The sequence below is a fragment of the Felis catus genome, chromosome D3 (genome assembly GCF_018350175.1).
Source record: "Felis catus isolate Fca126 chromosome D3, F.catus_Fca126_mat1.0, whole genome shotgun sequence".
In the NCBI taxonomy this organism is placed as follows: Eukaryota; Metazoa; Chordata; class Mammalia; order Carnivora; family Felidae; genus Felis; species Felis catus.
This window is the reverse complement of record NC_058379.1, coordinates 31209332-31221654: the sequence shown is the minus strand read 5'-3', so window position 1 is coordinate 31221654 and position 12323 is coordinate 31209332. Positions and strand designations below refer to the sequence as shown.

Sequence of the window (12323 nt, the reverse complement as noted above, 5' to 3'; positions counted from 1 at the left end):
CATCTTTGAGTTCAATTGACCATAGCTATCTGAAAAGATAGTACAGGGCCCTTGGAAGACACTGGTCTGGGGTCAGATCATAGTCCAAGAACTTCACCTCACCCTCGGGGCAAGAATCAGCAAGGCCAACAGTGTGAGAGTTAGTGCTACTGAGGACAGTCTGGCGATGGCCAGCATGAGACAGCCCGGAGGGGAGTGGCCAGAGCAACTTATGGCATGAGGCCCAAGTGAGGCAAGTTGCTAACCATCAGGTCGGCTGAGATCCAGTGGGATCCAGTCTTTCTAGAATCCTGGCCATCTTCTGGGTCTGTATTCTCCAGGTACCAGCACAGAACTGGAATGACAGCTTTCTGGGCTGTTGATCCTAACCATTTCTACCATAATAGCATCTTGTAGATCTCATAGTTTTAGTGATCTCCTGTATACCATGTGGGTCAAAGGCCTGAAAAATACGTGTCCCGTAAAAGTGAATAATTGTGGGGGCAGGGAGTTGTTAGTGAATAGTTAAATAAGTCATGTCATTATTAAAATATTAATGATGGCAACGAGGGGGGTGGACTGGGGGCCAGGGGCACGGTAAGTGCTGATAACCTCCTCAGCAGAGGAATGTGAGGTTTGGGGAGGAGCTTATGAGCTCCACTTCAGACAGATCAGTGCTGGCATTCTGTTGGTATCCAGGAGACTCCCACAGTGGGGCTGGGGAGGGAGGGAGTGGCCCAGAGAGACTGCTAGAGGAGAGGGGCCCCAGACGGGGCTCTGAGGAACTCCCAACATTTTACCAAATGCAGAGCTGGAGGCACCCCCAGGGATCAAGCAGTGTGGCCATAGAGGTAGGTGCCGCAGGAAGGGAGGATGTCCCTGAAGTTAGCAAGAGAGGCCCCAGTGCTGCTAGGAGGCCCGGGGACAGGAAACCACAAAGCGCCAAGTCAAATTGGTGACAAGGAGGCAGGTGTAAATTTGGTGAACAGAAGTTTGAGTGTGCGCAAGGTTTGGTCTCTTCTGGGCAGTTTCCCAGTTTTGCTCATTTTTAGGCAAATGAAGCCATTGAGGATGGTTATTTCCATTTTCAGAAAACGTGCAAGCCCCTACTTTTGGATCATGTGCCTCCCGTTTCACATGGTGCCGTGGTTCTGGCCCTTATGCTGCGCACTGTTCTCTAATCTGCTGCTTTCACTGTCGCGTGGTGCCAGTTCTCAGGATCGGGGCGGGGACCAGTGCACAGGAGCAGGACTGGCACTGAGCTCATCTAAAGGACAGGAAAAGGAGCTAGGGCAGAATTACGAGTTGTAGAAATTATCTCCGAGGATTACTTTTTACGCTGGTTTCAATATGAGAGTGACCACAACCACCCAAAGCCATACTGATTGTTTTGCTTTGATCCAGAGGAACCTGTGCGCTGAAGTGCAGTGCAAGCTGCCTGCGCCTGGTGCAGGGCCGCCTCTGGGAGTGGCTCAGCTACGTTATTAGATTCGACTTGGGGTTGTCACCTGTTGTCATGCCAGAGCCATAATGGTCCATTACATAATTTTATCGTCAGACCCTAAGCCCCAACTTCCTCTAAACACAGCTGGGCCTGATCATATTTTTGCCACTGATTCCATGATGTCCTGCGGGTATCTTAGGAACAGGTTGTATGTACTGGACAAACACACGTTTAGCTGCAAAGGGAGTGTTTGAATTAGAATTCAGGCCTACAAAAGGGAGTTAGAGAGGGTTGGCCTTTGCATCTGAAGACTTAGAGATGTTTTACCTCACAGGTCTACATGTGGGCATTTTTGAGACTTCAGGAGGCTCAGTGATGGCACAGGGTCTTAAATGCATATTCCTAGGAATCCAGAAGTATAGGCATCTCCCTCCTCTACCCTCACTGCCAAGCCAAGTGTTCTTATTCTCTTTATTACAGTAATAGGCCTTAAGCTAATAAATAGCCCAGGAGACACTTGCTAATAGCCAACAATTTGGGTTCAAAAGGGATAATATATCAAAATGCCTTCTAAACAAGTCTGTGGTGTTAGAAATAACCCTTAATAATATCTGTTTGCTTGTCACCTTGTCAGTCTGATCAAACATTTTTGAAAAAGATACTAAACAACTAGATGTCAAGTTAAATCTGCCTGTGTGAACATATGGGCTACAGAATAAATTCACCAGAAGACACTTGAAGGGCATTTGGGCTTTGGAAACTCAGTTTTCAGTGTGAAAGCCAACCCACTGTGTGGCTGGGTAGTGCTTTTCTTCTACTCCTGCTGCTGCTTAGGTCAAAGCTGGTTGCAGTTCACAAGGGCATGGTCTGGTGCTTGGACCAAGGCAGTTAGTGCACATCTGCATGGGGGGTTGGCCTCCAAATAAGAGCTTAGATTCACCCAGACCCTACGCAGATCCAAGTGGTGATTGAATGTGACCGTGAGGACATTTTGAATGTATTGCAAAAATACAGCTGTATAGTTTGGCACATATTTGACTTCAGAACTATTTTATTATTATTATTTGAATTTTTTGTTAGTGTTTATTTATTTTTGAGAGAGAAAGACCGAGCATGAGCAGGGGAGTGGCAGAGGGAGAGGGAGACACAGAATCCAAGCAGATTCCAGGCTCTGAGCTGTCAGCACAGACCCACAAACTGTGGGCATGATGACTTGGGCCGAAGTTGGACACTTAACCAACTGAGCCACCCAGGCACCCTGACTTCAGATCTATTTTAAAACCTATTGTGGCTAAGACCAAACCTCCTAACTTTTCCTTGTGGTCACAATTCTCTGTTTTAGATGTTAGGTGTGAAAAAGGACCAGTTCTTTAAGGGTCATTCCATGTTCTAAACAGGTGTGCTGCTATCAAAAGAGGAATGTGATCCCTTGATTTTGAGTGCTGTTGTATGAAACTAATGATTTTCTTGTGATGTTTCTTGCCCACCCCCCCACCCCTGCCAGGAAGGGCGCCTGTGGCCTTCAGACAGCTCCGGGCCTCGGCCAGGGGCCTCAGAGGTAAGGATTTGGGGAAGGGTTGGGGGCAGGCAACAGGAGGTGGCTGCTGCACCCGTGTGTGCAGAGGGGAGGGGAGGGGAGGACAGGAATAAACCATTGCAACAAAATTGGTGGAAGGGCTAAGTGTATTACAGCACAGATTAAGAAAGAACACATTTCACTGAAGGCATATGCTGGAACCTTGGTTAAAAAGGTGGGGAGGAGTTTTTCCCTAGAATTTCCTAGGGATTATCTTTGCTCCTTATAGAAACCAAGTTGAGAATCACTGATCTTTACATGATCCCATAAGCTGCTAATAATGAGGCTCGGCAGATGTGGGTATAGTTTATAAATACATCTCTCAATTTAATAATATGACTTTTAGAGGTACCTGGCTGGCTCAGTCAGTTAAGCGTCCGACTCCGTCCCAGGTCATGATCTCGCGGTTTGTGAGTTTGAGCTCCGGGTCAGGCTTGCTACTATCAGCACAGAGCCTGCTTTGGATCCTCTGTCCTCCCCGTCTCTGCCCTTCTCCTGCTTGCGCACTCTCTCTCTCTCTCTCTCTCTCAAAAAAATAAATAAATAAATACACATTAGAAAAACGAATATGATTTTTAAAATAACATATTTTTTTGCCTATAAGTTAAAAATATGGTGTAGAGAAATCAGTGGAGACATATATCTGTATCTTTCCTCTAGAAGAAATTTGGATGGTGGAAGAAGCGCGAGGATTATGTAAGAAGTCCAGTACCTGGCTTCATTTTGGGAAAACAAATTTGTAATCATATTTACTTTGGAGTACAGAATATTTTTCATGTCAATTACTAAAAATATTCAGGAAACTTTTATTCAGAATGAAACAACTAGAAAAGCCTAGAAATCAGAAAGAAAAAGAAGTCATGTGTTCTGTATTTTCTTAAGTAATTGATAGAGTAACATGCTCTATAGTATTTCATACATAGACCCAATGCCTTATACCTGCTGCAAGTACCATTGCGTGCAATTGAACTTATGCCCCACTCTTCTGAGCCACAGGTGAGAGCATGGGCGGCCCAGTACCCTCACTCCAGGTGAAGGGGTAGGGCCCGGACCCAGTCACCTGGTGGGCAGTCCTGGAGCGCCTCCCCCCCCTCCCGCCCCCAACAGCGCTTTCCACTCTGTTACTGTTTACTGCACTCTGGAAATTGCTGTCATATTCTAAAGGAACCATCAGAAAATGTATACACAGCATACACAGCAACTCCCATTAAACCCAAATTCTCAGTTAACCACAGTTCTCCACAGTGAAACCATGCTAGATAAACCATAGTTTGCCCAGGTGATGTTGTAGGTCACGAGGAATAAGAAAACTACTTTTTTTTTTTTTCCTGAAATAGTCTTTTCCTGTTGTTTCCTGTTTTGAGGACTGTTTGGAAAGTCTTCAAACTGCTGAGAACATAGATCAAGATCAAGCATGACTTTCCTTGATACCATCCCATTCGTGATCACTATTGTGTCACGAATGTCTTCAACCCTTTCCTCTTCCCTTGCAGATCATGTATGCCCCGCGGTCCAGGGACAGGTTTACTGCCCCATCCTTCATCCAGAGGGACCGGTTCAGCCGCTTCCAGCCCACCTACCCCTACGTGCAGCACGAGATCGACCTTCCTCCCACCATCTCCCTATCCGATGGGGAGGAGCCGCCTCCTTACCAGGGGCCCTGCGCCCTGCAGCTCAGGGACCCTGAACAGCAGAGGGAACTCAACCGAGAATCTGTGAGGGCCCCGCCCAACCGAACCATATTCGACAGCGATTTGATAGACATTTCTGTGTACAGTGGGGGCCCGTGTCCGCCGAGTAGCAACTCGGGCATAAGTGCCAGCACCTGCAGCAGTAACGGGAGGATGGAGGGGCCGCCCCCGACCTACAGTGAGGTGATGGGCCACTACCCTGGCGCCTCTTTCTTCCATCACCAGCACAGCAGCGCACACAGGGGGAGCAGACTGCCGTTTCAGCAGGACAGCTCAGGGGGCACGGTGCTGCCCATCCAGGGCAAGGACAGGAAGCCTGGGAACCTCGTCTGACCCTCTGACGTGCACTGGAGGAGGCAGAAGCCAAGGAGGGATGAGGGCCTCATTGCCTCCGCTCCCAGGCACAGTGTTGTTCCGTTTCACGTGCTACAACGAAGTAAAACCAAATGTGCAAACATGGTCTTTGTTTCTGATTCCTTTCAGGGGAATTGCATGCAGACTAGACTGAAATAATACAAACTTCCATCCGGTCTGACCGCAAACAGTGTTTATTTGGGGACAGGCATCAGGACGGGGGCTGGTTTTGGCAAAGGGCGGGCATGGGAACACAGAGAAAGGGATGCTTTGAAGATATCATGAAATAAAACCCACAAGAGGTATTTGATTTATTTAATTATGAAAGGAGACTTTGCAGAGAAAGAGGCCAGAATGGCCTGGTTTATAATCAATTGATAAAGAAGGATGCATTATTATATATTATCACGGGGAAGTATTGGCCAGTTTGCTTTTTCTCCCAAGGTGTGGAACTTTTATTTTGTTTTAAAAATATGATTCAGAATTCCCGTTTTGTGTGCCAAGGTATAACGTGAAGAAGTTAGATGAGCGCAAGGAGCTAATTTGTGTTGTGATGATGTGTTTTTGAAAGTTGCACTATCTAAATGTTTATATACGAGGGAACTGTTCTGTGTGGAGTTCTGTATGTTGTCTTCTCGCCTGTGGATTCTTATTAGGCCCAAGGAGCACCTGGAGTGTTCCCCATACTCACGTGAGAAAAGATGTTTGGGGTTGTAGCCTAACACATGCCAGCTTACAGAAACCAAGGCAGTGTGACAAGAGTCTGCATCATGTAGCAGTGCGTCACCGAAGTGTTTGGAGACTTTTGGATGGAAGGGAGGAAATACTAAATCCCAGCATTTCTGATGTGTTGTGTTACTCTGCTAGTCTTAGGCTGCATATTTTATTACATTTGAACCTGACACTTGCATTTATGTACCCAGTATCATGCAGTGCTGCCCCTGTCCTCCAGCAGTGCAGTTTCTTCAGTAATTTAGAGGGTTTTTTTCACTGTAGCATGAAATATACTCAGACACATACATTATTTTATGCAATAAATTGTTTAAAGTGCAAGGTGGTTATTCTTAATACTGTTGAAATACGTGACTTCTCAGTGTATTCCCGTTGTCTCTCTCCTTTTCTACATAGCAGATAGTTCAGTTCAAGCCCAGACAGCTGGTCAGTGCTCGAGAGGCAGTGGTCCCCGCGTGGCCTGCCCGGCCTCGGTGTGCCAGGGATGCCACCAGTGGCTTCTCCGTGTGCAGGAAGCCCCTGGAGAGTGAATGAGAGAACACCATGGTGCAGAGCACAATAACAAGCCGTTGCATGTCACTCTCGAAGGAGTGCGGTGTTCAGGACCCACCGCAGCTCCCAGGGGAGTTTCCTTTCCCTGGGCAGTGGTGGCCAGAACTGGACAGTTACCAGATAGTGCAGGGTGGGGTCGGGGGGAGGCATGACCATAAGAGCACAGGATAAAAAGCACAACATGCAGTTAAAATGCAACTAGAAAGCTAATTTTAAATTTTGTTAGTCTTAGCTTTAAAATCCTTGATATTTACAAACATTCGCTCTCATGTGGAATGGATAACTTCCTTCTGTGGAAGCTGCCATCTGGCCTGTCTGTCAGCCATAGCCTGAGGGTTAGGCCGCGCCACGCCCCAGGAGGGCTTGTCCACCGCTGCCGACCCTGGGCTGGCCAGGCCCCTTTGGCCTATGCATGTAGAACAATGAATGGACTGGAATGATGGCTTGGTGACTCTGATCTCCGCAGTTTTAATGCTGCGTCGGCACACGTGTGTTCGTGTCTGTTTGTGGGTCTCCAAGGTGGTTTCTCAGGGAGGTGACTTTGTGCTGTGGGCTGGGGGCTGGAGAATGTTCTGAACTAAAAGTCCTGTCGGCTGCTTCTTTCTGTTGCTTCTCTTGGTCAGTAAGTGGCTGGTTTTTGTTTTGTTTTCAGGATTGGAATCTCTATTAGATTCCTCCATTTCCCACAGTTAAGATCCACAGAACTAGTCAAACTCTTAAAAGGAGAGTGAGAGAAAATGTGAGCAGCAGTTGCAACTCAGGCATCAGACCTTATTTGAAAGTGTGTGTGTCGGGCGTTGCTGCAGGGATTCTGAGATCGGGCAGATCGCTGGGAGCCTGGACTTGGACCTGGAGGCTGCCTCTCCCATGCTGCAGGTGCTCCCGCAGTTCAGCTCACTGCCTGGGTCACAGGCCTGCACTTAAGGCAGCTGGGCATCCCCTTGGCATGAAGCCTTGACTCACCCTGTAGAGGGATGGCAGCACCTATGGGGGCTCAGGGTAAATTATGGATCAGGTGTCCTGTCAGATGCAAGAGGAGGTTGGTTACCATTCTAAGCCTCACCTGCAATTTTGATAAAGGGTGAACCCCCCACCCCTATAGCTCTAGCTCAAAATGGTTTCACAATCCTTATTGTTCTACCTGCTACAAGAAATGAGCTATGGTCAGAAACTGGTAAATTCCTTAGTCACTTTGCAAGTATATGAATGTTTTGCAGATGTCCACAGTATTGGCGAAGCAATTATTTAATTCAAATAACTTTAATCATCTTTCAGAAGAGGTTCTTCCCATTCTTCCACCCTGGAGAATTGCCCTTTGAGTTAAATAGTTATTTAAAGACACAGCCCTATCAAACCATGACTTAATGGTCCTTGAGGCTGGACCTCTGTAATGAATTAATTTAAAAGCCAAGGTCGTGAATTGAATTAATAGTCAATTTCCTTTGCCACGGGGAGAAGGTGATCCATAGCTTCTTGGAAAGTGACCGCCCTGTTTGCACAGCATTGCCCCTCACTGGCTCTGTGCAGGTCAAGGGGTGCCGTGCGGAGGCAGCTTGTATGGGGGTGAATGTTCAAGAAGATCACATGCTTGGGGGACACAAGGGTCTGGCTTGGGAACCAGATTTAGGCAATCTGTGGTAGGTTTATTATTTCAGTAGGGTGTTAAAAAAGAATTGTATTGTTCAAAGGAGCAGTGGGTGGGAAGGGGTCCTCCTGGGCATCCTGCTGTGACGTTCCCATCCATTGTCTTGGGACTTCCAGGAGCATGCAACCCAAGGCATGTTGAATCCCATTTCTAGGAACACAGTTTTCAGGAGTATATTTGCTTTTGCAGAAAGTCTACTGTTCTTGAGTCACCAAAGCAGTCCTTAGGACAAGAGATTTTGCTAAACAAATTATGTACTTAAGTAAAAGTTGCTCCATTCTTTGTGTACCTGGCGAAAATTTAGTGTTAAAGGAGCTTGGCAAGCATGCCCTCTGATCTTCACCACCATATATGCATATGGACACCCAGCCCACAAGAAATTTCAAGATAGCCGAAGAGCATAGCTAATGAAACTTTACGAAGACTTGTCATGAGGACTACATTTGTATCCACTGATTGTAGCTCAAACTCTTGGGAGAGCACAGGGGCAGATGGCAGGCCTTCAGAAGCACCCACATAGGAATGTGGCACACAGATGACGGTGTCCGTCTTGGGCTTCTGAATATCTTCATTGATCTTCTTTGCCTGTACTTTGAAGAATGGGACAGGCTCACATGCATGCGCTGCTAGAGAGCTGTTCTGACCTAGAATCTGGTCAAATGGCAGCCTTCCCCTTGGAAGCAGAGTTGCCCCTGGACAAGGCTCAGTCACCTTCCATCCAGTTGCTTTTCTAAGGATTGCCTGTAGGAGGTTCCTGGGGTTGGGGCCTTGGAGGCAGGGCCGGGGGCTGTTCCCCAGCACGCTCCAGCTGTGTTTGCTGGGCTGGGGCCCCTGCTTGAGGCTTGCCGCTTAGAGCGGCAATATTAACTGCATGTCGTTTGGTATCCCTTTCATTTTTCTTCAGATTCCCAAAGCTCAGCAGTGTGCAAAGGAAAAAAAAAAAAACTGGGAAGGACACTTGGTTTTTGTTAACTTTTTGATTTTGTCTGTGTGACTAAAGCAAGACATATGCCCATGCTTGGCACCAGACAACCCCCCCCCCAAGCCTGCCTCCTCGCTCTGCCAGCGTCCCCAATCATCGCTGAATGGCCGTGATACAGGCTTCGTTCTGCTGACGTTCACCCAGATCACCTTGGCCTTGGTGAACCTAAATAAAATGACACAACTGGGGGACGGGCTGGTGGGTGTCCCCTCCTTAGTGTGAGCAACACTGTAGGTACCAGTTGCCCATCCAAGTCACAGATGAAGAAAGTGCTTTCACCCCAGATCACAAAAGTTAGTCTCAGCAGCTTCGCTGCTCCCCTGATGCCAGCTGCCAGAGCCTGGCCATAGGTCAGTGACGGACTGTGCGAAATACCTGCCTCACCATAGCCTACAGTTTTCAGGAACCAAGATTTCAGCTGAGGTTAGTTTACTACCCAAAGTACTGCATCTTTTGCATAGTTTAAGTTTGTAATTTACTGCCAGGGTTAGACAGTTGTTTGCTGCTGTTGCTGCTGCTGCTTCCCAGGCCGGCTGCGTCAGGAAGCTGGTGTGTGTGAGCCGAATGCCTTGCCAAGAAAGCGCTGCCTTCCTTTCATCCTCTTTCCTTCCTCTGCGTGTGCTTGTCTGTGTGCAGTGTGGTGGGGGTCCCGACGCACTACTCGCATGTCATGTCGCCCATGGTGTTCCAAAGAGCTCTGCATGCCAGTCGCTTTGAAGCCCCCACGGGGTCTTGTGCTGACATCAGCAGACCCAGGAACTGAGCCCCCACTGCCGCACTCTGCTCCCACCTTTGTTGTGCCTCACTTACAATGGTGCTTTTTCAGTTGTCTGTCTTCTGTTTTTATTTGTAAGGTGCTGTATATAACTTGAATATATTATGCACATATCCTACCCAATGGGTAGAACAAAAAAATTGTTAATACTGTAATATAATGTATAGATACCGATTTTAACAGAAATGGCATAGAATTTGTGAATGCCTATGTGCTTTGTCCTCTTTTGTAAGGAAATTTGCAAATGGATGCATACAGATAAAAGTCTATGTAGTTTATTTTCCTATTAAATATCAATATTATAACACAAGGGAAAGAAGTCTGAACAAGCAAGCCACTGTTTATGACCAGCATATGTATAGCAATTGAGAGTTGCACCTTTGCTGTGAAAACCCTTAAAAAAAAAAATCCTACAGCTTTTTGGTTGCCATTAGATGCTTCTCATTTTAATCTCTTCAGTGATGCTCAGTTGGACCAGTGTAACAGAAAAATTTTTGCAACTTGTTTTATGAAAAGATACTATGTTGTAGAATAACGAAGATGTCAAACCCCAGAGAAAAGTGCACATGTCGTTAAAATTGCAAAACTAATGTCCCGGTTAAGTAAATCAGGCTGCAGAAGAGGACTTTGTTCAGTACAGAGGCCTTGTTGGCCATCTGTGTCCCTAGTCTCTCTGTGCCTTTTTCTTTGACAAACCGAAGCTATGGAGCCAATGAACCAATGGGTTTGTAGGGAAAAAGTATCTCAGGAAAAACAAAAACACTTAGGAGAAGACCCCACTCTTAGAAAAACTTGTTTTCTTTTGGGTTATCATTAGCAGAGAATTAGCTATCAGCCAGCCAAGTGAAGAATCTTCTATCCATTCCTGTTGGCGTCTCGTGGTGATCTTGACAAACTAGGTTTTGCCAGCGGTTAGGGATTATGTTTTCAGTTGCATGTTCTGTCACACCTCTTACGCAGCATCTATCCTTCCAGCTCAGTGTTAGCCTCTGTTAGGACCTCTGCATTTATTTTCAAATATCCTGATACTAAAGAAAGAAAAAGAAAAGCCTAGCACATTTTTGCTAAAACCACTGAACCATGGGTGTGTACATCCTTTCTGGTGTTGTCCGTAAAGGCAGTCAGTGAAGTTTTGCCCATCTGATCCACAGTTCCACTCTATTCTGTCACCAGAATAATAAATTTCATGTTTTTTATTTGCTCTGTGGTGTATGTTCTGATTTTGAAAACACAAGAGAATCATGCCCTTATCCTCCAGAAAGCAAATTATTACCGATTATCCTTAAACTGAAAACACCTCTACAATGCAACTCTTGATGCTGAAGGACTAAAGACCAGCCCTTCTCTCACTGTTCTGAAAGGGCATGACAAGATAGTTAACCTCGTGGGTGCTCTGTCCTGTCCAGCCCCCACCGTCTGCGCCCCTTGTGTGTCCTGCAGGGGCCCCTCGTGCTTCTGGTTCAGCATCAGGAGACAAGGCTCACTGCTGTCAGGAGCAACACTTCCACCCTTCCAGGTTCCATCTCTTGGGAGAACTGTTGAGCATGAGTGTCATCAGAGAATGTTCTAGACTCAGAGGTACTAAAGTGTGTTACCGCACCATTGCTTCCTTTCTACAGAACTGAGGCTTAAACTTTACTGTTAATGATACTGGTTTATTTTAATGTGCTTGTCAGTATATTGCTATTTTTCATTTCATGGCTTTCAAAAATCACATTTTCTTATTGTATTTGTCTAGTTTAAAGCTATTTTAAAACGTGTAAAACACTATTCACAGCATTTAGTTCATTTAATTTTTATTATAAAGCAGCCTACTAAAAAAGTACAAACTGTATATGAACTTTTCAGTAGTTCATGTGAGCTCTGATAATCAGAAGTCATTAAAGTGTTTAACAGCTATTTGTGCTTACTTTTCAGAATAATTTCCAGTTATACACAGAGAAATATTTCCAACTGTTGTGTATCTGCCTCTTTTAACTGAGCAATGGTGATGTAGTTCTTAGACCTAAGGTCTGTAATTGCAATACTTTTAAAGATGTTGCTCTAAGTGCTGTTAGTTATGAAATCAGCTTTTTCTGCTTGTTCTTAGTGCTGTGGTCAAACCATAGCATAAAATCATTAAAAATAATCAGTGATATACATGTGTCTCCTATTTTTCTTTCTTGTAATCTTTCAAAAACAAAGCACATTGTGTGGGGGGAGAAAACTACACGTGTTTTAAAACCCGGTCTCAGAGAAACATTCAGGGATTTTCCCCAAGTCTCATCATGGGAGAAGCCATTGAGAACTGCTTCACTGGAGCCCAGGTGCCTGAGGAGGGGACAGATGCCTCAGCGGTTTAGTTTCTTGGCATTGGAAGTTTTCAGTCTGTGATCATGTAGCAAAAGGACTCTAAAATTTCCTTCATTGAGAGATTATAAACTTTCCTCATGGACAAAGTTCTGCACAGGAAGGAGGGGGTTGGGAGCTTGAGATGCCTACTTGATCCTGTTCACTAAACCCTGGAGTGTGCCTGTCACAGCAGAGAAACAGCTCCCTCCAACTCTCCCTCTGCCACAAGGAGTCTATACCAAGAGTCAAGTGGTAGCTGTCT

The 12323-nt window shown here is 46.0% G+C and overlaps 1 protein-coding gene across 23 annotated transcripts in view; it reads left to right on the top strand.

Moving 5' to 3' along the window:
• LDLRAD4 (low density lipoprotein receptor class A domain containing 4) overlaps positions 1-11869 on the top strand; it is a 440311-nt gene extending 428442 nt beyond the window's left edge. For 21 of the 23 annotated variants that reach the window (XM_023241720.2, XM_045041610.1, XM_023241718.2 and 18 more), the window contains 2 exons: positions 2928-2981; positions 4493-11869. In XM_023241720.2, the coding sequence (XP_023097488.1) occupies positions 2928-2981; positions 4493-5023 (585 nt within the window). In that variant the 3' untranslated portion in view covers positions 5024-11869. The remainder of the gene's footprint in view (positions 1-2927; positions 2982-4492) is intronic. The other 2 variants (XM_023241723.2, XM_003994997.6) reach the window with 1 other exon arrangement.
• The last annotated feature ends 454 nt before the right edge of the window (positions 11870-12323 follow it).